The sequence below is a fragment of the Lepidochelys kempii genome, chromosome 14 (genome assembly GCF_965140285.1).
Source record: "Lepidochelys kempii isolate rLepKem1 chromosome 14, rLepKem1.hap1, whole genome shotgun sequence".
NCBI lineage: Eukaryota > Metazoa > Chordata > Testudines > Cheloniidae > Lepidochelys > Lepidochelys kempii.
The window spans coordinates 40,948,144-40,972,374 of NC_136393.1; the positions used below are offsets into that span (position 1 = coordinate 40,948,144).

General features: G+C 44.8%; 1 protein-coding gene across 14 annotated transcripts in view; it reads left to right on the forward strand.

The window, feature by feature from the left end:
- LOC140904640 (myelin-oligodendrocyte glycoprotein) overlaps window positions 1-24,231 on the forward strand; it is a 51,195-nt gene that overhangs the window by 12,632 nt on the left and 14,332 nt on the right. For 7 of the 14 annotated variants that reach the window (XM_073327067.2, XM_073327058.2, XM_073327057.2 and 4 more), the window contains 2 exons: window positions 10,978-11,325; window positions 23,722-23,742. In XM_073327067.2, the coding sequence (XP_073183168.1) occupies window positions 11,064-11,325; window positions 23,722-23,742 (283 nt within the window). In that variant the 5' untranslated portion in view covers window positions 10,978-11,063. The remainder of the gene's footprint in view (window positions 1-10,977; window positions 11,326-23,721; window positions 23,743-24,231) is intronic. The other 7 variants (XM_073327061.2, XM_073327064.2, XM_073327063.2 and 4 more) reach the window with 1 other exon arrangement.

A 24,231-nucleotide genomic window follows, 5' to 3' on the forward strand; every position in this document is an offset into this window, starting at 1 on the left:
TCCATCAGCTTTGTTTTTACCTGACTGAGGTGTCAGCTTTCTCTTTGTCTCTGAGGAACTGGCTTAGTCACTCCCCAGACTTAACTGGAAGTTATGATTTCAGCTTATGTTTATAACTTCACATGTAACATTCCCACATGTATTTTGCCATGATATGATCAGCAAATTCAGTCTTTAAATGATACCTCACAAGGCATACCCTGCACCAAGATTATTACAATAGTGTGTAGGGTTTAAATACAGGGGCAGGACAAGAAGTAATAGTCTTAATCTTCAGCAATGGAGATTTAGGTTATGTATTAGGAAAAACTTTTGTAACTATAAGTTCTGGAATGGACTTCTAAGGGAAGTTGTGGAATCCCCATCACTGGAGGCTTTTAAGAACTGGTTGAAACACTTGTCAGGGATGTTCTAGGTTTACTTGGTCCTACCTCAGCAAAGAGGACTGAACTTGATACCCTCTAGAGGTCCCTTCCAAGCCCTATATTTCTCTGATTCTATGATTTTTTTTCAAATTGAGCTTGTATGTCACTGTTCCACAGATCTGTATACAAATCTACTTTTTACTTAAAGAATTGGAGAGATACAAAAAGAGAACTCAGAAAGAACAGAAAATAAGGTTATTCATACATTCATAAATGATAAGACCAGAAGGGACCATTGTGATCATTTAGTCTGACCTCCTGTATAACACAGGCCAGAGAACTTCCCTGAATTAATTCTTGTTTGAACTAGAGCAGATCTTTTAGAAAAACATCCATCTTGATTTAAAAAATTGCCAGTATTGGAGAATCCACCATGACTCTTCATAAACTCTTCCAATGATTAATTCCCTCACTGTTAAAAATTTGCACTTTATTTCCAGTCTAAAGGCTGGGCAAATTCTATATGTTTTACAAAACTTCTTCAAAATTACATATAAGAACATAAGAATGACCATACTGGGTCAAACCAATGGTCTATGTAGTTCAGTATCCTGTCTTCCAACTGTGGCCAGTGCCAGGTGCTTCAGAGCAAATGAACAGAACAGGCGATCATCGAGTGATCCATCCACTGTCATCCGGTCCCAGCTTCTGGCAGTCAGCGGCTAGGGACACTCATAGCATGCGGTTGCATCCCTGACCATCTTGTCTAATAGCCATTGATAAATCTGTGATATATCACACACAAGTAGCAAAATGTATGCTTCCCAATTATATATACAGCTGCAATTCGAGAAAATAGACCATTGGAAGAGATATCTAAAAGCCACAAGAATTAATTCTTAGCTTCATAGATTTCTAAATTCCAAGACCAGAGGGGATCACTGTGATTATCTACTCTAACCCTCTGTAAAATACAGGCCAGAGAACTTCCCCAAATTCGTTAAAAACAACATACCCTTTTTTTAAAAAAAAAAATCTTATATTGATTTAAAGATTCCTAGTAATGGAGAATCCACAATAGCTGTTGGTAAATTGTTCCAATGGTTAATTACTCTCACTGTTAAAAATGTACACCTTGTTTATGGTCTGAATTTGTCTACCTTCAACTCATAGACATAGAGTCACAGACTCATAGACTTTAAGGCGAGAAGGGATGATCATGATCATCGAGTCTTCCCTCCTGCACGTCACAGGCCACAGAACCTCGCCCACCTTCTCCAGTAATAGACCCATAGCCTCTGGCTGAGTTACTGAAGTCCTCAAATCATGGTTTAAAGACTTCAAGTTACAGAAAATCCACAATTTACACTAGTTTAAACCTGCAAGTGGCCCATGCCCCTGCTGCAGAGGAAGGCAAAAAACCTTAAGGGTCTCTGCCAATCTGACCTGGGGAGAAATTCCTTCCCAACCTCAAATATGGTGATCAGTTAGACCCTGAGCATGAGGGCAAGACCCACCAGCTAGACACCAGGGAAAGAATTCTCTGTAGTAACTCAGAGCCTTCCCCATCTAGTGTCTCATACTGGCCGCTGGCGATATTTGTAACTAGCAGTCGCAAATCGACTACATGCCATTGTAGGCAGTCTCATCATACCATCCCCTCCATGAACTTATCTAGCTCAGTCTTGGAACCAGTTAGGCTTTTTGTCCCCACTGCTCCCTTTGGAAGACTGTTCCAGAACTTCACTCTGATGGTTAGAAACCTTCATCTAATTTCAAGCCTAAACTTGTTGGTGGCCAGTTTATATCTATTTGTTCTTGTGTCCACATTAGCACTTAATTTAAATAACTCCTCTTCATCCCTGGTATTTATCCCTCTGATGTATTTATGGAGAGCAATCATATCTCCCTTCGGCCTTCTTTTGCTTAGGCTAAACAAGCCGAGGTCTTTGAGTCTCCTCTCATAAGGTAGGTTTCCCATTCCTCTGATCATCCTAGTAGCCCTTCTCTGCCCCTATTCCACTTGAATTAATCTTTCTTAAACATGAGTACCATTACACACAGTATTCCAGCTGGGGTCTCACCAGTGCCCTGTATAATGGTAATAACACTTCCCTGTCTCTACTGGAAATACCTCGCCTGATGCATCCAAGGATTGCATTTGCTTTTTTCATGGCCACATCACATTGGTGGCTCAAGGTCATTCTGTGATCAGCCAATTAGACCTTTCTCCTCCTTTGTCACTTCCAACTGAAAAGTCCCCAACTTATGCAAAAATTCTTGTTGTTAGTCCCTAAAATCCCAAAGTGCATGACTTTGCACTATTAAATTTCATCACATTTCTATTACTCCAGTTTACAAGGTCATCCAGATCTTTTCGTATGATATTCCGGTCCTCCTACGTATTGGCAATACCTCCCAACTTTGTGTCATCCAAAAATTTTATTAGCACACTCTCACTTTTTGTGCCAAGGTCAGTAGTAAAAATGGTAAACAGGATTGACAAAGCCCTGTCTGGAATGATTTAGTCGGGGATCAGTCCTGCTTTGAGCAGGGGGTTGGACTAGATGACCTCCTGAGGTCCCTTCCAACCCTGATATTCTATGATTCTATGATTCTTTGATTGGTCCCAAGACTGATCCCTGAGGAACTCTACTAGTAACCTCCCTCCAGCCTGACAGTTCACCTTTCAGTATGACCCACTGTAGCCTCCCCTTTAACCAGTTCTTTATCCACCTTTCAGTTCTCATGTTAATCCACATCTTCTCCAATTTAACTAATAATTTCTAATGAGGAATTGTATCAAATGCTTTATTGAAATCCAGGTTGATTAGATCTACTGCATTTTCTTTGTCTAAAAAATCAGTTATCTTCTCAAAGGAGGAGATCAGGCTGGTCTGGCACAATCTACCTTTTATAAAACCATGTTGTATTTTATCCCAATTACTGTTTACTTCTATGTCCTTAACTACTTTCTCTTTCACAGTTTTTTCCAAGACCTTGCGTACAATTGAGGGTCAAACTAACAGGCCTGTAGTTTCCCAGATCACTTTTTTTCTCCAATTGTCCAGTCAAAGGGTATGACCCCCAAGTTTACAGATTCATTAAAAACCCTTGCTATTGGGCTTGCAATTTCATGTTCAGTTCCTTTAATATTGTTGGATGGAGATTATCCAGGTCCCCCAATTTAGACCCATTAAGCTGTTTTGAGTTCCACCTCAGATGTGGTAATTTCTACTTTCATATCCTCTTTTCCACTATTCTCAGTAGTGGAAGAGGACAGGACAAGGAGTAATGGTCTCAAGTTGCAGTGGGGGAGGTTTAGGTTGGATATTAGGAAAAACTTTTTCACTAGGAGGGTGGTGAAACACTGGAATGCGTTACCTAGGGAGGTGGTAGAATCTCCTTCCTTAGAAGTTTTTAAGGTCAGGCTTGACAAAGCCCTGGCTGGGATGATTTAACTGGGGACTGGTCCTGCTTTTGAGCAGGGGGTTGGACTAGATGACCTCCTGAGGTCCCTTCCAACCCTGATATTCTATGATTCTATGATTAGCCACCCTGCCACTACCCCTAAGCGTCTCATTACTCTTATTAAAAACTGAGGCAAAGTATTTGTTTGTGTTAGGCCATGCCTAGATTATCTTTAATCTTCACCCCATCCTCAGTGCTTAGTGGTTCAATTTCTTCTTTCCTTGTTTTCTTTTTATTTATTTGACTACAGAATATTTTACTATTGGTTTTAATTACCTTTGCAAGCCCCAAATCTGCTTGGATTTTGGCAGTTCTTACTTTTCCCCTACACTTTCTGACCTCATTGCTGATTGTGACAGAGATCCCTGGAACTGTGGGACTGCTGTGCCACCTTAACTATTTAGCCTGGGTTGTCTCTCATAAAGCTATGCTAGTGAGAAGCAGCAACACACCTCCGGGCACTGTGATCATTCAGCTATCAGCATGTGAAGCTCTACACGCAGCTGTATTACATGAATGCTCCCTGAGCTACTCATGAATCATACAGAGAGAGGCACCAGTCAATCACCTCAGCCCCCTAGCCTTTCACCCCAGAAATATACTGTCTTTCACTGCTTAAGGCTCCCTTGGGCAGTGCAAGCTCATTAATAGGTTCCCCACTTCCTCGTAGGGAAGTGTACATGCACCAGCCTTTGTAGTCTGAGCTGAGATTTCCAAAGCACTTCAACCAAAAACACACTGTTTTAGGTAAAGTATAAAACATTTATTAACTACAGAAAGATAGCGTTTAAGTGATTGTAAGTAGCAGGCACAGAGATCAAAGTTGTTTACCTAAGTAATAAAAATAGAAACACAGTCTAAATTTTAATTTTAAAACACTAAATAAAATTTGAATCAAGCAGTCTCTCACCCTAACAGATGTTACAGGCAGCTCACAGTTCCTCAATACATGGATTGGACACCCTTCCAACCTGGGACCAATCTCCCTAGTTCAATCTCACTAGTTCAAAGTCTTTTGTCTTCCAGATGATCTTCCAGGAGTTGAGATGGAGATGGCAGGGAGAGAGGTCAAGTGATGATGTCACTGTCTCTCTTTTATACTTTTTTCCAGCTGCTAGAAAGATCCTTGCTGTGACATGGGTTAGGCTGCCCCATTGCATACATGCCTTCTCTGAGAACTCTCTGGGATAGTGGGTTGGGTGTTGATGAACCATTACAAACCTGTCTGGCCAATGACAGGATGCTCTTTTGTCCCTACTAAAAGGCCAGCAGTGGGCATCTCCCAACCTCACAATATATTTCAGTAACACATATAGCAATGCTTCATAACTTCACATCCAATGATGAATCATAGAATCATAGAATATCAGGGTTGGAAGAGACCCCTGAAGGTCATCTAGTCTAACCCAATGCTCGAAGCAGGACCAATTCCCAGTTAAATCATCCCAGCCAGGGCTTTGTCAAGCCTGACCTTAAAAACCTCTAACGAAGGAGATTCTACCACCTCCCTAGGTAATGCATTCCAGTGTTTCACCACCCTCTTAGTGAAAAAGTTTTTCCTAATATCCAATCTAAACCTCCCCCACTGCAACTTGAGACCATTACTCCTCGTTCTGTCATCTGCTAGCACTGAGAACAGTCTAGAGCCATCCTCTTTGGAACCCGCTTTCAGGTAGTTGAAAGCAGCTATCAAATCCCCCCTCATTCTTCTCTTCTGCAGGCTAAACAATCCCAGCTCCCTCAGCCTCTCCTCATAAGTCATGTGTTCTAGACCCCTAACCATTTTTGTTGCCCTTCGCTGGACTCTCTCCAATTTATCCACATCCTTCTTGTAGTGTGGGGCCCAAAACTGGACACAGTACTCCAGATGAGGCCTCACCAATGTCGAATAGAGGGGAATGATCACGTCCCTTGATCTGCTCGCTATGCCCCTACTTATACATCCCAAAATGCCATTGGCCTTCTTGGCAACAAGGGCACACTGCTGACTCATATCCAGCTTCTCGTCCACTGTCACCCCTAGGTCCTTTTCTGCAGAACTGCTGCCTAGCCATTCGGTCCTAGTCTGCAGCGGTGCATTGGATTCTTCCATCCTAAGTGCAGGACCCTGCACTTATCCTTATTGAATCTCATCAGATTTCTTTTGGCCCAATCCTCCAATTTGTCTAGGTTCTTCTGTATCCTATCCCTCCCCTCCAGCGTATCTACCACTCCTCCCAGTTTAGTATCATCCACAAATTTGCTGAGAGTGCAATCCACACCATCCTCCAGATCATTTATGAAGATATTGAACAAAACCGGCCCCAGGACCGACCCTTGGGGCACTCCACTTGATACCGGCTGCCAACTAGACATGGAGCCATTGATCACTACCCATTGAGCCCGACAATCTAGCCAGCTTTCTACCCACCTTATAGTGCATTCATCCAGCCCATACTTCCTTAACTTGCTGACAAGAATACTGTGGGAGACCGTGTCAAAAGCTTTGCTAAAGTCAAGAAACAATACATCCACTGCTTTCCCTTCATCCACAGAACCAGTAATCTCATCATAAAAGGCGATTAGATTAGTCAGGCATGACCTTCCCTTGGTGAATCCATGCTGGCTGTTCCTGATCACTTTCCTCTCATGCAAGTGCATCAGGATTGATTCTTTGAGGACCTGCTCCATGATTTTTCCGGGGATTGAGGTGAGGCTGACTGGCCTGTAGTTCCCAGGATCCTCCTTCTTCCCTTTTTTAAAGATTGGCACTACATTAGCCTTTTTCCAGTCATCCGGGACTTCCCCGGTTCGCCACGAGTTTTCAAAGATAATGGCCAATGGCTCTGCAATCACAGCCGCCAATTCCTTCAGCACTCTCGGATGCAACTCGTCCGGCCCCATGGACTTGTGCACGTCCAGCTTTTCTAAATAGTCCCTAACCACCTCTATCTCCACAGAGGGCTGGCCATCTCTTCCCCATTTTGTGATGCCCAGCGCAGCAGTCTGGGAGCTGACCTTGTTCGTGAAGACAGAGGCAAAAAAAGCATTGAGTACATTAGCTTTTTCCACATCCTCTGTCACTAGGTTGCCTCCCTCATTCAGTAAGGGGCCCACACTTTCCTTGGCTTTCTTCTTGTTGCCAACATACCTGAAGAAACCCTTCTTGTTACTCTTGACATCTCTTGCTAGCTGCAGCTCCAGGTGCGATTTGGCCCTCCTGATATCATTCCTACATGCCTGAGCAATATTTTTATACTCTTCCCTGGTCATATGTCCAACCTTCCACTTCTTGTAAGCTTCTTTTTTATGTTTAAGATCCACTAGGATTTCACCATTAAGCCAAGCTGGTCGCCTGCCATATTTACTATTCTTTTGACTCATTGGGATGGTTTGTCCCTGTAACCTCAACAGGGATTCCTTGAAATACAGCCAGCTCTCCTGGACTCCTTAATGAACCTTAATATGTTGTTGGATTTTATGTACTAACAGATCCAGACTTTTAAAATGATACCTCACAAGGCATACTTGTACAAAACAAACCGTAATCATATGGCAGTGGTGAATATAGGGGTTCCAGGGTGCTAATTTGAAGTACAAAGTGTTGTTAGGGGGCTTATTCCTTCACCCACTTACTTCCCTGGTCCTTCTCGCATGAACAGAGAGCAACAATACCCGAAGTCTAAAGGTGTACACAATTCGATGTTTATTGGGGTGAACTTCCAGCAAGCATGATTCCAGTTTCCTTCCTTAGTATCCTCCTTCCCAGCTCTGACACCACAGAGCCTTACACCTGTGTCCGTGTTCCCATTCCTACCCTTAGCCAAACATGATTCCAACTTCCTTACTCCCATTCCCTGTTCCCATTTCCCCCGTTAGCAAAACATGATTCCAATTTTCTTACCCCCATTCCCTGTTCCCATCTCCCCCACCCACATACCCACCCCCTCCCACCCACACCCACTCACTTCCTCATTGACTACAGATTATATAGTAAAACTTGAGTTCTGCTTAGCTATACCTTAACCAATCATTTTCCTCAAATTTAACTAACCAATCCTAACATATTGTAACATCATTATATACCCAATTATATCCCACCACCTTAATTAGTTTACACCCAGCAAAATTAATTATACAGCAGACAGGAACAATCACAGAACCAGACAGAGATTATACAGACAAACAATAGCAAAGTGGGAACTATAATGACAAAACAATACAGAAGTGAGGATTTCACATCCCAGCTATTGATAAGTGAGTTCTTGCCAGACAGGATGCTATCAAACTAAGTTTCCTTTTACATTTTCTAGGCACTTCCCTTTCTCTGGAGGTGATAGGAATACAATCCTGTCCTGATAGTGCCTAACAGCCCAATAGCACCTTATTTCAATGTGACTAGTTTGGAATGTGAGGATGTGACCATTCGCTTCCCAGCTTATGGCTGCCTCTGCTGCTTAGCCAAAGGCCTTAGCCTGAGAACAGGGCCTCAGACTGTGACAGTAAGAGAAGGCCCTTACACCAGCAGACAGTGATTTTGATTCTTTCTTTTATACCTCTATAATTAGCCAAGTGATAAGAATACACCTAAATTCTTAGAGTATAGGCCTTTACAGACAGGCCTGAATATCTACATCCTAACAAGTGTCACAATGATTCATCCCCTCTTCCATTCCTTGTAGGCTTTCTGCTTTCTTTTAATAGCCTGTTTGAGACGCTTGCTCATCCAGCTTGGTCTGTAACCCATCCCTACAAATTTTTCTCCTTGCTTGGGATTCAGGCTTCAGATAGCTTCTTCAACTTTGAACTGGTAGTTCTAGTTCTAATTCCTCTATTTTGTTACACAGGCTCCTTGCATTGGTGTACAAACATCTTAACTGTTGCTGCTTGGCTTCATTCAGATTCCTCACCTGATTGAGTACAATTATTTTACTTACAGTATTGCCTACCTGACTGTTAGCTTCATTGGTATTGGCACTATCTTTCCTCTTACTGTCCATTCTCTTACCTACTTTCTCCTTTCTCCATTGGTGTATTCTCTCTTGATTTTCTTCCCGGTCAATATTAGGATAAGGTGTGGGGATTACATGAGCTTCTCCCAGCTGTCTACCCCCAAGTTCCTAGTTTAAACTTTGTTAATCAGTTGTGCCATCTTCCATCCCAGAAGTCTGTTTTCCTCCCTACTCAGGTGGAGTCCATCCCATGAGAACAGTCCTCTGTCCGTGAATGCCTCTCACTCATGAAATATCCCAAAGCCCTCCTTATAGCACCACTGCGTGAGCCATCTGTTGATCATCATAATCTTGTCTTGCCTTCCCTCTCCTCCTCTAGGGACAGGCAGAATCTCACTGAAGATCATCTGAGCCTCCATTTCTTTAAGCGTCTTCCCCAGCTTGGCATAGTCTCCTTTGACGCGTTCCAGTGAGAATCTAGCTGTGTCATTTGTTCCCACATGAAGGACAATCGGTGAATTCTTTCCTGCTCCCATTAGAATCCTCTTCAGCCTCAGATCCACATCCTGTATCTTAGCTCCTGGCAGACAGCACACCTTTCTATTCTCTGGATCAGTTCTGGTGACAGACCGTTGAAACGGATCTTTAATGGCCCACAGCTGGGCAGATTGTTACCGGCACCAGTAAAAATTTAGAAAACAATATGCTTAATGCATAGTAATTTATTTGAGAAAGAATAACACAAGCAGTAAAGGTTACATAATGCACCTCTCCTTAATACGCTTCAATTCCTCAAGCATAAACATTCAGTAACTATGTTGGCCTTACACAGTGTCCTGATTAGCAAACAAAGCAGGTATAGCTACTGATTCTAGATGGAGACTTCTTTTCTTCTGTTCTTTCCCCTCTCAGGTACTTGGTCTGTCAAATGTCCCCCGGAAGCAGGGTCTTGGTTACCCCGAGGCCCTCTGGTTCAAAAGTCCCTCGAAACAGCGTCTTGGTTACCCCGAGGTCTTCTGTGTCACAGCATCATGAACCTCTTCAGATGTTAATTGGGGAACTAACTTAACTAATTTACTTTGCTTAGCATTTATAACTTTTGCTCTCAAAGGAGTCACATATCCCAGAAATATGCCCTGTGGGCGTTCATTACTGGTTTTCTCTAATTAATATTTTAGAAGGGACTGCAAAATAGACACAGACCAAAGATCAATCAATTTTTATCCTCTCATTAATCATTCACTTAAGCTTTTAGCGTGATGCCATCCAAAAAGTGTCATTTTGAGCCTGTGTCAGCCTGTGCCAACTCCACTGATCGCATGATTTTATGTCTTCTTTACTTTGGTGAGCCGGTTGCCCTGGCTGATATAGTCCAAAGTTTGATGTTGAAGCATATATGCAGCTAGAGCTTTTATTAATTATTTAAGTGCAGTTCAGCACTTCTAGTACATTTTCCACACCATCTACATAATGCTAAGCGAATGTTTCTCCCAGAATCCTCTAGCAAATTCAGACATACCAAGCCATACCAAACTCATGCTTGCCACATTTATTCATATCAGTCACAGCAATTCATAATAATTCAGCACCGTCCCAACACAGGCCTGTCTGTTCTTCTTAGTAGGGAGTCCCCAATCATATAGACCTGCCTTTTCCTGGTGTTGGTGTGATTTTCCAGCCTTCCTCCTGTTCCTTCTGGCTGCGAGTCCTCTTGTCTTTTGTTCTCCCTTGCAATCTTAGCACTTCTTAGGAATGTGTATTTTTGCAATATTAGCCCTGTTCTCACCAGATTCTGTGAGCAGGCCCTGCCTCATACCAGGCCTCTGATACAAGGGCTTATGTCTCAGGTTCTCTTGCTACTACAGGTTCCAGTCTAGCAAACAGTCTTCCACAGGTTAATTGTTCTGGTTGCAGGCATTAGCCAGGTCACAAAATTTAGAGACAGAGCCCACCCATTTTTTAATCCTCTCTGGATTGGTCTTAACTAGGAAAAGTGTCTGAGTTTAGTGCAGGGTCAGCTAACACGTGCTAGCTAAGCCTGTCCTAACTTGACCAGTTTTCCAGTGCAGATACAGTGAGACACCATGAGTTCAGTTTTAGCTGGTCAAGTTGCAGTCTAGGCGGTTGTGAGAGATCAGCATGCATTACCTATGAAAACAATCCAGCTCCCCTCTGGTCTAACTTTCTGTGTGTCTCGGTTCCCTTAACAGTGAATTTCAAGGTGATTGGACCTGATCATCCCATCACAGTCTCTGCAGGGGAAGATGCCCTGTTACCTTGTCACCTCTCCCCCAGCATGAATGCTCAGGAGATGGAGGTGCGCTGGTTCCAATCCAAGTTCTCTGAACTTGTCTATCTGTATCAGCATGGAAAAGATCAGACTGAGGTGCAAATATCAAAATATCGGGGCAGAACAGAGCTGCTGAAGGACGGTATCGTGGATGGAAGAGTTGCCCTGCATATACGCAACATCACCCCCTCTGACCAAGGACAGTTTATCTGTTTCTTCCGATCACCCAGCTTTCATGGGGAAGCCACTCTGGAACTGAAGGTGACAGGTCAGTAACTTGGCTGCTAATTTGAGTTCCCAGAAGAAGAAGAATTTCTTTTGAGGTGTAACTTAATGTGTCTCATTTTCATGCCAGTATCCAGAATTCCCTTCTATCTTTCTAGCAAAGAAAGGTATAATACAAGCTAGTGGCTGGAAGTTGAAGCTAGAGAAATTCAGACCGGAAATAAGACATCATTTTTTAATAGTGAGAGTAATTAACCATTGGAACAATTTACCAAGACTTGTGGTGGATTCTCCATCCCTTGCCATTTTAAAATCAAGCTTGGCTGTTTTTCTAAAACATCTGCTCTCAGAATCGTTTTGGGAGCAGTTCTCTGGCCTGTGTTATGCATGAGGTCAGACCAGATGATCACAGTGATCCCTTCTGGCCTTGGAATCTATGAATCTGTGAATAAACCTATTAAAGCTTTTTTAAAGACTATTAGATCTTTAATCTTCAAGAAAACAGCAGATTTGGAATGAGGGTTAGGGGAATGTTTTTGGGTAAGAGAATGTTTAGGCTCCCAACCCCCTTCTCTCTTACAAGGCGTAAAATGGGATCTTCCCTTCCCACCAGTTTTAAACCCCTCTTCCTGTGGCCTGCCCTCAATAGATGCCTGATTCTGTTCAAAGGCATCAGCTAAAAAAACCATCTCATCCACAGACTTTACATAGAATCATAGAATAACAGAGTTGGAAGAGACCTCTGGAGGCCATCTAGTCCAACCCCTGCCCAGAGCAGGACCAATCCCAACTAAATCGTCCCAGCCAGGGCTTTGTCAAGCCTGACCTTAAAAACTTCTAAAGAAGGGGATTCCACCACCTCCCTACGTAACACATTCCAGTGTTTCACCACCCTCCTAGTGAAAAAGTTTTTCCTAATATCCAACCTAAATCTCCCACACTGCAACTTGAGGCCATTACTCCTTGTCCTGTCATCTGCTATCACTGACAATAGTCTAGAACCATCCTCTTTGGATCCACCTTTCAGGTAGTTAAAAGCAGCTATCAAATCCCCCCTCATTCTTCTCTTCCGTAGACTAAACAATCCCAGTTCCCTCAGCCTCTCCTCATAAGTCATGTGTTCTAGACCCCTAATCATTTTTGTTGCCCTTTGCTGGACTCTCTCCAATTTCTCCACATCCTTCTTGTAGTGTGGGGCCCAAAACTGGACACAGTACTCCAGATGAGGCCTCACCAGTGTCGAATAGAGGGGAACGATCACGTCCCTCGATCTGCTCGCTATGCCCCTTATACATCCCAAAATGCCATTGGCCTTCTTGGCAACAAGGGCACACTGCTGACTCATATCCAGCTTCTCATCCACTGTCACCCATAGGTCCTTCTCTGCAGAACTGCTGTCTAGCCATTCGGTCCCTAGTCTATAGCGGTGCATTGGATTCTTCTGTCCTAAGTGCAGGACTCTGCACTTGTCCTTGTTGAGCCTCATCAGATTTCTTTTGGTCCAATCCTCCAATTTGTCTAGGTCCCTCTGTATCCTATCCCTACCCTCCAGCGTATCTACCACTCCTCCCAGTTTAGTGTCATCTGCAAACTTGCTGAGGGTGCAATCCACACCATCCTCCAGATCATTAATGAAGATATTGAACAAAACCGGCCCCAGGACCGACCCTTGAGGCACTCCGCTAGATACCGGCTGCCAACTAGACATGGAGCCATTGATCACTACCCGTTGAGCCCGACAATCTAGCCAACTTTCTACCCACCTTGTAGTGCATCCATCCAGCCCATACTTCTTTAACTTGCTGACAAGAATACTGTGGGAGTATTTAGCTTTGCTAAAGTTGAGGAATAACACGTCCACTGCTTTCCCTTCATCCACAGAACCAGTTATCTCATCATAGAAGGCAATTAGATTAGTCAGGCATGACTTTCCCTTGGTGAATCCATGCTGACTGTTCCTGATCACTTTCCTCTCATCTAAGTGCTTCAGAATTGATTCCTTGAGGACATGCTTTGTCCCAAAGACATTGCTTTACTTCGGCCTTACATATGCTTAGGAAATGCTCTTAAGCAACAAGATCCAACAAATCCCCCTCAAAACTTGCCACTTTACCCCTCACCCGTTTTCCAAACAAATCTTTAATTTTGTTTTCATATTCCCCATTACTCATACCAATATCCCTCTTAAGATTCCTAAATTTAACTCTATATGTTTCAGGAGTAATCTGAAAACTTTGCAAAACAGTATCTTTAAATTTACAATAGTCTAAAGCATCTTCAGTAGGCATTCCATTGAATACATTTCGAGCTTTACTAGTTAATTTCACAATCAGGGTAGGAACTCTTTTATCATCCGGAATTTCATGTATTACACACAGACTTTCTAAGGTAGTCAGATATTCAGCAATATCATCTATCTCCGCACTGTATGCAGGACATAAGTGTTCCCATTTGTGGATTTTTGGAGTGATGGGAATCATTGGGGTTAGGGGGTTCTGGTTCTGCTTCTCTAGCAGGTCCAGTTGGTGTTTTCACTCTCTTTCTCTTTCTTCCCACTCTCTTTCTCTTTTTCTTCCATGGCCCTTCTGTGCAGCTTCCTCCCTGGCTGCCTCTGCCTCCATAGCCCTTCTGTATGCAGCATGCTCTCTGGCTGCTTCCCTGGCTGCCTCTTTGTCCATAGTTTCCCTGGCCACAGCTGCTTCTTTGAGCCTCATTTCTGCCTGCCACATTTGAAACTCACCCTCTTTTGCCTTCTTTTCTGCTTCCAGTTTGGCCAGCTCTAGTTTTGTAGCTGCCTCACTGGTAGTAATTTTTCTGCTTTCTTGTGCTTATTCCCCTCAACCGAAATAAACAAACAGAAAATAACAAAACTGTGACCTCCTCCTGACTCTTCTTAGCCACTTCACTTAAGGCTTTCCTTTCCTGTCCTTTCCTCCCCCTTGGCTTTGCCCCCTTTCCCCCCTTCAGAGTCAGGTGAGCTTTACTGAGGTTACATCTACACTAGAAACTTCAAAGCGCAACCGCGGGAGCACTCCCGTAGCAGCACTTTGACGTGTGAGTGTGGTCACTCGCAAGCGCTAGGAGAGAGCTCTCCCAGCGCTTCTGGGAGTGCTCCCAGCGCTCTGAGCCTGTCCACACTAGCGCTTTAAAGTGCTCAAACTTGCTGCGCTCAGGGGGGTGATTTTTCACACCCCTGAGCCAGCAAGTTAGAGCACTGTAAAAAGTAAGTGTAGACAAGCCCAGTCTCTCCAAGCAAGGTTGAGCAATTCCCCTGGTTGAGCAATTCCCCGAAGTCGAGCAGACTTCGACTCCCTCCGGGAACGGATGGGTAGGATCCCCTGGGGGACTAACATGAAGGGGAAAGGAGTCCAGGAGAGCTGGCTGTATTTCAAGGAATCCCTGTTGAGGTTACAGGGACAAACCATCCCGATGTGTCGAAAGAATAGTAAATATGGCAGGCGACCAGCTTGGCTTAACGGTGAAATCCTAGCGGATCTTAAACATAAAAAAGAAGCTTACAAGAAGTGGAAGGTTGGACATATGACCAGGGAAGAGTATAAAAATATTGCTCGGGCATGTAGTAATGAAATCAGGAGGGCCAAATCGCACCTGGAGCTGCAGCTAGCAAGAGATGTCAAGAGTAACAAGAAGGGTTTCTTCAGGTATGTTGGCAACAAGAAGAAAGCCAAGGAAAGTGTGGGCCCCTTAATGAATGAGGGAGGCAATCTAGTGACAGAGGATGTGGAAAAAGCTAATGTACTCAAAGCTTTTTTTGCCTCTGTCTTCACGAACAAGGTCAGCTCCCAGACTGCTGCGCTGGGCATCACAACATGGGGAATAGATGGCCAGCCCTCTGTGGAGAAAGAGGTGGTTAGAGACTGTTTAGAAAAGCTGGACGTGCGCAAGTCCATGGGGCCGGATGAGTTGCATCCGAGAGTGCTAAAGGAATTGGCAGCTGTGATTGCAGAGCCATTGGCCATTATCTTTGAAAACTCGTGGCGAACCGGGGAAGTCCCGGATGACTGGAAAAAGGCTAATGTAGTGCCAATCTTTAAAAAAGGGAAGAAGGAGGATCCTGGGAACTACAGGCCAGTCAGCCTCACCTCAGTCCCCGGAAAAATCATGGAGCAGGTCCTCAAAGAATCAATCCTGAAGCACTTACATGAGAGGAAAGTGATCAGGAACAGTCAGCATGGATTCACCAAGGGAAGGTCATGCCTGACTAATCTATTTGCCTTCTATGGTGAGATTACTGGTTCTGTGGATGAAGGGAAAGCAGTGGATGTATTGTTTCTTGACTTTAGCAAAGCTTTTGACACGGTCTCCCACAGTATTCTTGTCAGCAAGTTAAAGAAGTATGGGCTGGATGAATGGACTATAAGGTGGGTAGAAAGTTGGCTAGATTGTCGGGCTCAATGGGTAGTGATCAATGGCTCCATGTCTAGTTGGCAGCCGGTGTCAAGTGGAGTGCCCCAGGGGTCGGTCCTGGGGCCGGTTTTGTTCAATATCTTCATAAATGATCTGGAGGATGGTGTGGATTGCACCCTCAGCAAATTTGCGGATGATACTAAACTGGGAGGAATGGTAGATACGCTGGAGGGCAGGGATAGGATACAGAGGGCCCTAGATAAATTGGAGGATTGGGCCAAAAGAAATCTGATGAGGTTCAATAAGGATAAGTGCAGGGTCCTGCACTTAGGACGGAAGAACCCAATGCACAGCTACAGACTAGGGACCGAATGGCTAGGCAGCAGTTCTGTGGAAAAGGACCTAGGGGTGACAGTGGACGAGAAGCTGGATATGAGTCAGCAGTGTGCCCTTGTTGCCAAGAAGGCCAATGGCATTTTAGGATGTATAAGTAGGGGCATAGCGAGCAGATCGAGGGACATGATCGTTCCCCTCTATTCGACATTGGTGAGGCCTCATCTGGAGTACTGTGTCCAGTTTTGGGCCCCACACTACAAGAAGGATGTGGATAAATTGGAGAGAGTCCAGCGAAGGGCAACAAAAATGATTAGGGGTCTGGAACACATGAGTTATGAGGGAGGCTGAGGGAACTGGGATTGTTTAGTCTGCAGAAGAGAAGAATGAGGGGGGATTTGATAGCTGCTTTCAACTACCTGAGAGGTGGTTCCAGAGAGGATGGTTCTAGACTATTCTCAGTGGTAGAAGAGGACAGGACAAGGAGCCCCCTCCCACACTCCACACCCCTGCCCTGAGCCCCCGACGCACCCCTCTCTGCCCCTCAACCTCCTGCCCTGAGCCCCCAACCCCCTGCCCTGAGCTCCATGCCGCACCCTGCACCCTTCCTGCACCCAGTGGTTTGAGCATTGGCTTGCTAAACCCACAGTTGTGAGTTCAATCCTTGAGGGGGCCATTTAGGGATCTGGCGCAAAAATTGGGGATTGGTCCTGCTTTGAGCAGGGGGTTGGACTAGATGATCTCCTGAGGTCCCTTCCAACCCTGATACTCTATGATTAATAACCCTTACCCCTTGCCCTGAGCCCCTTCCTGCACATTGCACCCCCTTCCACACTCCTTCCTGCACCCCAACCCCTTGCCCCAGCCCTACATTCATGGCCCTGCATGCAATTTTCCCATCCAGGTGTGGCCCTCAGGCCAAAAAGTTTGCCCACCCCTGCTGTAGATGTAGGTGGAAGAGAGAGGACGAGCATGACAAATGTCTCTCCCTTTTATCATGTCCTTTCTTCCCTCTTGGTTTTGCTCCCCCGCTTCAGATTCAGGTGAGCATTACCTCATTGCAGTTCCAAACTGACCAAAGGAAGGGGGATGCTCACTCAAGAGTCTAACAGATTCTTTTCTGTTGCCTAGTCCAGCATCCTTTATTCTTGTGGGGCTGGGCTGGGTTTGTCCCATACAAACCCTGATGAGGTGTGAACTGTCTCTCTGTTCTTGGAGAGTTTTTGCTTGGGCTTGCTTTAAGCCATGAGCATACATTTTCAGCCTCATAACTATATACATGAAATTATAACCTTACTATAACATTACTAAAACAACAAGGAGTCCGGTGGCACCTTAAAGACTAAGGTGCCACCGGACTCCTTATTGTTTCTGTGGATACAGACTAACACGGCTACCCCCATAACATTACTGTAACAATTACTAGAACATCACTATAACAACCATGCTCAGTGCATCCGGAGCCTTCCGAAGACACCCAACATAACAAACTTTGCAATGGATACCACACAATCATTTTACAAGGATGAACATGGGGGTGTCGGGTGTTCCCCCGAGGTACAGGGTGTCAGAATCTGTGTACTCTGTCTCAATACTCTGTATCTTCTGCTTGGTTCCTGCAGGTCTGTAGATTGCTGTTTCCTGGCTTTGAGTAGTCATTTTCACTATATACTGATACACTGCACTCCTTATGAGAACTGCCACTTTTCTCTTCATGCAGAATGTGGTAATTTCTGAATCCGTGTCATGCTTTCTAGCATGACCTGGCAGCAGAGAGTGGCTTCCTTGTGAGCCTGCTGCAGACTCTGGATCTCAGGAAACAGAGTGAGACCAAGGATATAAAGTTTAAACCACAATTCTCTCTGTTAGTTACATAACAATATGGCTGCTACAGACACTGAGCCTACAGAGCCCAGAGAGCCCCTGCATCTTGTGAGAGACTCTTTATACCTGGAGGTCCTCTGGTGATTATGCAGGACTAGATTAAAAGGGACAGTACCACTTTATACTAAAGGAGCTTTTGCCGGCACAGCTGTGTCAGTCAGGACTCATACCTCTTCACACCCCTGGTGGACAGAGCTATGCCAGCAGAAGTCTGCAGTGTAGGCTTGCCATCAGTTTCATGGTCATTACACTTAGCTCATTTAAAACATTCCAGGAAGCTACCCTCTATTTAAACACTCTGTAATATTTTATTACTTGCATTTCAATTTTCATTCTTAATCCATTCTGATGGGGTTGATTTCTGTTGTAACCACTTATTTTCCACCAAGGAGACAAAAATAAGACCAGCAACATTGTCAATGGATCTCAGGATGCAGCATCTGTGGACTAATGGGTCTGTCTGTAAATGAAAAGGGCTTGAATAATGAAGAAGATGGTGAGCCTTCACCTTCCCTGGTGTACCGCAGAGCCAAGGGCTGTGGTGGCTCTCTAATCAGGAATATGTGCAGGGGAGCCCAGAGGAGGGAGACAGGACTTTGGAAAGTGTATTGATGTGCTGGGGTCAAGGCCAATGTCATCAGATGTTGGCTGCGTGTGTTCTCTCTGCGTGCTGCTCTGGCTCTGGCTAGATAGCCCATACAGCAGCCTCTGATTGAACTGCCCAATAACCACAGACCTGTTAGTAGCAAAGGGACTTAGTCAGGTTTATTGCTGATGAAGCATGGTGTTAGAGCCCTATACATGCTACAAGTACACTTAACACATGTATGACAATGGACGCAACTCAGTCAGTGGCGGGACTTTCTGCTCCCCCTTGGCCAAAGACACTCCCTCTGAGACTTCATTTATACACCAATATTATATACACAAACAAGTTATGTGTTGCCCCTCTGATGTGGCTAGTCACCCCCTCCATCCCACGTGGTTTGTTACCACTCATTACCTTGTACATGTTGGTTTGATCAAAATATCTCTATCCATCACACTGTCATCCTGACCTTATCTTTAGAAGGGGTGTGACGTTATTGACATAATCTGGGACCGTATAGATCATCGTTGCAACCAAGGTCCTGTAGTGGCACCAAATCTTGTAGAAGGGGGGTCAAATGAGGTGTCTAAGACAAGGTTATGATTTGCTGGTTATGATTATGCTGTCTATATGTGTGTATCATTTTTATAGTTAAAGTTATGAATATTGGCTCTATACTGTCTGTATTTCAAACTTGTGCTATGCTTCTGGGGAACACTCCAGACAAGCTGGTGTCAGCTCTGCCTAGCCTACTTGATGGCCCATTAAGGACCACCAGATATTCAATTGACCCATTGAGAGAAGGCAGATGTGCCTTGTGACTCAGCAAGGTGTGCAGGGACCTGCCTATGGACAGAACTCTGAGGTTTTTCCATGCCAGGTGATGGACAGCTTGTCTTTGGGACACAGAAAGAAAGACCACATGGCAAGAGAATATAAAAAGCTGCTGCAGCTCCCCCATCTTGTCTTCAGTCCTGCTTCTTACCTCTGGAGGGACTTTGCTACACTGAAGCTTTGAACGAAGGACTGAAAGACCCATCCCAGCTGTGGATGTACTCCAGAGACTTGATTTGAACCTGCAGTTTATTCTCTCACTGCTGCAAGCCTGAACCAAGAACTTTGCCATCACTGTATGTAATTGACTCCATTTAACCAATTCTAGCTCTCATCTATATCTTTTTCCTTTTATGAATAAACCTTTAGATTTTAGATTCTAAAGGACTGGAAACAGTGTGATTTGTGGGTAAGATCTGATTTGTATATTGACCTGGGTCTGGGGCTTGGTCCTTTGAGATCGAGAGAACCTTTTTTTCTTTTACTGGGCTATTGGTTTTCATAACCATTTGTCCCCATAACGAGTGGCACTGGTGGAGATACTGGGAAACTGGGGTGTCTAAGGGAATTGCTTGCGTGACTTGTGGTTAGCTAGTGGGGTAAAACCAAAGTCTTCTCTGTCTGGCTGGTTTGGTTTGCCTTGGTGTGCATAGAAACCGCAGCCTTTGGCTGTAACTGCCCTGCTTGAAGCGATTTGTCCTGAATTGGCACTCTCTGTTGGATCCTACCAGAACCAGCATCATTACAGTGGTGTAGTTGTGCTTGGATCCACAGAACCAGGTCAATTAAACTTTGGGTCAGAACCCCACGCTATCCAAATTTGAATTTTGGTATTGAGAGTTTGGTTAGTTAAAGAGCAGTTGCAATGGGTGAGCAAAGAGCATCTGAGGGTCTTGGCAAAAAAGCCCTGGAAGATTTGTGTTCAGAAAAGGGGATAAGCTTTAGAAAGAAAGCTACAAGTCAAGAACTGAGAGATCTGTTAATGGCCAGTGATCAGGAGGCAGGAGCACAGCTCTTACCTGATGCTACAGAAGCTGCAGAAGCAATTGGAATGCAAAAGGCAGCAAATAAATGGCAACTTGAGCGTGAAAAGAAACTAGCAGAAAGTTGATGGCTGAGAAAGCAAAGGATCGCTGCTGAGGAGAGGGTTCACCAGCTGCGACAAGAAACTGCCAGAATTCAGCTCGGTGTCAAAAAAGCAATCGAGAAACTGTATCCTCTTGAAATTTCAGTTTATAACAATGTTGGTATGTTATATTGCTCTGACCAGGGGGAGGGGGACTCTAACTTGGTGGGAAATAGCTGTTTGTCTGTGCAAAAGAGCAGTTTGTCTGTGAATGAAGTTTCTGAATTTCTGTCTAATGTCTCAGAAGTGAATCTGGAATTAGATCAAGCACAGAAAGATCTCATTGGTCAGGAAAATGTTTCTCAGGAGCAGATTAAAGTGGATGGTCAGGTTAAAGCCCTAACTGAGGAAAGAAAGGGTGAAGTATTGTTGGCTAGTACAGTTTATAAAAGTGAACCTGAAAAGGGTAACTGTGAAAAGAGCAGCAGTTTATCTGTTTGGAGTGGCCATGTGCCTGGTAAGGAAAGTTTGGATGAGCCTAGGCAGCCTTGTGAGCTGATGGCTTTGTCTAGTCAGCAGTTTGGGAAGGCAAGGTTAGTGGAAGATGAGTGTCCCTATACCTTACCTGTTACCTGTGTGGAGAATTGTGACAGTGAAGGAAATGTGCCTGTGTCTGTCAGGGGTATTGACTTGCCTGTGGAGGGAGCTACCCCAGGCTCCAAGCAGTTGTCTGTGAACAGCCCTGTGTGCTGGGACAAGGGAAATGAAATCCCAAGCTCTGTGTCTGCTAAAGGAGAATGTGTCTCCGGCTCGTCTTTGTCTGTGGAGCAGACAGAAGGTGCCTTTCAGCCTGTGATGGTTGAGAATAGTGCAGTTGGCCCTGTAACTAGGTTGCATCTAGTTAGTGTCTATGCAAAATCCCAGAGACCAGACAATTCTGGTGCTTGTATCGTTACAAGGGGTCAGTGTGTTCTCGTTATCTTTGGAGGGGTAGGGTTGCCAGGTGGCCGTTAAAAGTCCGATCAGAGGCACAGCGGGGGTGAGCCAGGCTCCCTGCCTGCTGTGGCTCCACGCGGCTCCCAGAAGCAGCGACATGTCTCCCCTCTGGCTCCTACGCTTACTGGCTCTGCGTGCTGCCCCTGCCCCAAAGACTGGCTCTGCAGCTCCCCTTGGCCGGGAACCATGGCCAATGGGAGCTGAGGGGGCGGCGCCTGCAGACGGGGCAGCGCGCAGAGCCGCCAGGCATCACCTCCACGTAGGAGCCAGAGGGGAGACATGCTGCTGCTTCCGGGAGCTGCTTGAGATAAGTGCCACCCAGAGCTTGCAGCCCTGAATCCCCCCATGCCCCAACCCCCTGTCCCAGCCCTGATTCCCCTCCTGCCCTCTGAACCCCTCGATCCCAGCCTGGACCCCCCTCCCGCACCCTGAACCCCTCATTACTGGCCCAGAACCTGCACCCCCAGCCCAGAGTCCGTACCCTCTCCTACCTCCAACCCCTACCTCAGCCAGGAGCCCCCTCCCATACTCTGAACCCCTCGGCTCCACCCCCCAGCCCAGAGCCCCCTCCTGAACCACAAAACCCTCATCCCTGGCCCCACCCCAGAACCCACACCCCAAGCTGGAGCCCTCAGCCCTCCTGCACCCCAACCCCCCTGAGCCAGAAAATGAGTGAGTTAGTGAGGGTGGGGAGAGCAAGTGACAGAGGGAGGGGGAATGGAGTGAGTGGGGGCGGAGCCTCAGAGAATGGGCAAGGCATGGGCAGGGCCTCAGAGGAGGGGTGGGGCAGGGGGCGGGCCAAGGGTGTTCAGTTTTGTGTGAGTAGAAAGTTTGCAACCCTAGGGGGTGTTCATGCTATACTTGGTATGGGGTGTTGTGGTACCACCCTTCTAGAAAAGTCAAGTAGAGTTGGACCTTGCAAAGGGAATTAAAACCAATAGTAAAAGGTTCTATAGCCATATAAATAAGAAGAAAACAAAGAAAGAAGAAGTGGGACCGCTAAACACTGAGGATGGAGTGGAGGTCAAGGATAATCTAGGCATGGCCCAATATCTAAACAAATACTTTGCCTCAGTCTTTAATAAGACTAAAAAGGATCTTAGGGATAATGGTAGCGTGACAAATGGGAATGAGGATATGGAGGTAGATATTACCATATCTGAGGTAGAAGAGAAACTCAAACAGCTTAATGGGACTAAATCGGGGGGCCCAGATAATCTTCATCCAAGAATATTAAAGGAATTGGCACATGAAATTGCAAGCCCATTAGCAAGAATTTTTAATGAATCTGTAAACTCAGGGGTTGTACCGTATGATTGGAGAATTGCTAACATAGTTCCTATTTTTAAGAAAGGGAAAAAATGTGATCCGGGTAACTATAGGCCTGTTAGTTTGACATCTGTAGTATGAAAGGTCTTGGAAAAAATTTTGAAGGAGAAGGTAATTAAGGACACTGAAGTCAATGGTAAATGGGACAAAATACAACATGGTTTTACAAAAGGTAGATCGTGCCAAACCAACCTGATCTCCTTCTTTGAGAAAGTAACAGATTTTTTAGACAAAGGAAACGCAGTGGATCTAATTTACCTAGATTTCAGTAAGGCATTTGATACCGTGCCACTTGGGGAATTATTAGTTAAATTGGAAAAGATGGGGATCAATAGGAAAATTGAAAGGTGGATAAGGAATTGGTTAAAGGGGAGACTACAACGGGTCCTACTGAAAGGTGAACTGTCAGGCTGGAGGGAGGTTACCAGTGGAGTTCCTCAAGGATCGGTTTTGGGACCAATCTTATTTAATCTTTTTATTACTGACCTTGGCACAAAAAGTGGGAGCATGCTGATAAAGTTTGTGGATGATACAAAGCTGGGAGGTATTGCCAATTTAGAAAAGGACAGGGATACCCTACAGGAGGTAGGTAGCTAGCTGGGAGGCAGTGAAAAGTGATATTAACAAACATATAAATATCACTTTTCACAGCAGACATACTCAGCTCTGGCAAGCTGGCGGGGGATAAATTAAGCCTTGGATGAGGAAGTATGTAGGGAGGCAGTGGGGGCCAGGATCATGTCGTTAATGGGATGACCCAAATATTTTCTATTTCGGGGGACTGTAGACTATCTGTACAGCTCAGTTTAGAAGGAAGCCAGTATATTTCAGATAATATTTATTTATCTTGCATCATGGCATTTTGTAAGGATGGGATTTGGTTTAAAAAACAAGACAAAACTGAGGCCCTTTTGGCTATATAGTAACTATAGGCAATGGGAGTAGATCTAAAGAAAGGTTGCGGATTGAATTCATTGTTAATAAAAAATGCAACATTTAAAAACCATTTTTCTCTATATTTCTTTCCTATTTTGTTTTAGAGGAACATCTTGCACAGAAAGGTACGGTTTCTTTGTTCATTTTAATAGGAGAAATCAAAGTTTGCATCAAGTTGCCTATATTATTATTATTTATTTATTATTTGTACTGTGGAAGCACCAAAGGGATCAGGGCCTGATTGTGCTAGGTACTGTACAAACATATAACAAAGAGCTGGTCCATGCCCCAAAGAGCTTACAATTCCAAATATAAGATGTGAGACAACAGGTGGATATAGACAGACCGACGGGGCTCACCAGGGAACAGGGAGACCATTGTGATCAGGGTGATAAGCACCAGTCACAGTTCCCCAGCTGTCAAGTGATTCATAGGCTTCCTGGCAGAGGTGAGTTTTAAGAAGTCTCAAGGTAGCAGCCTCCTACTTCCCAGCTGGCTACTAAGAGATTTTCATATAGACCAGTTAGAGCTGCACAAAGGCAAAACCCACCCACACAAGCCCTTAACAGGAAGCAAACAACAAGTGCAGAGAACTCTCTGAACACTGATGCATC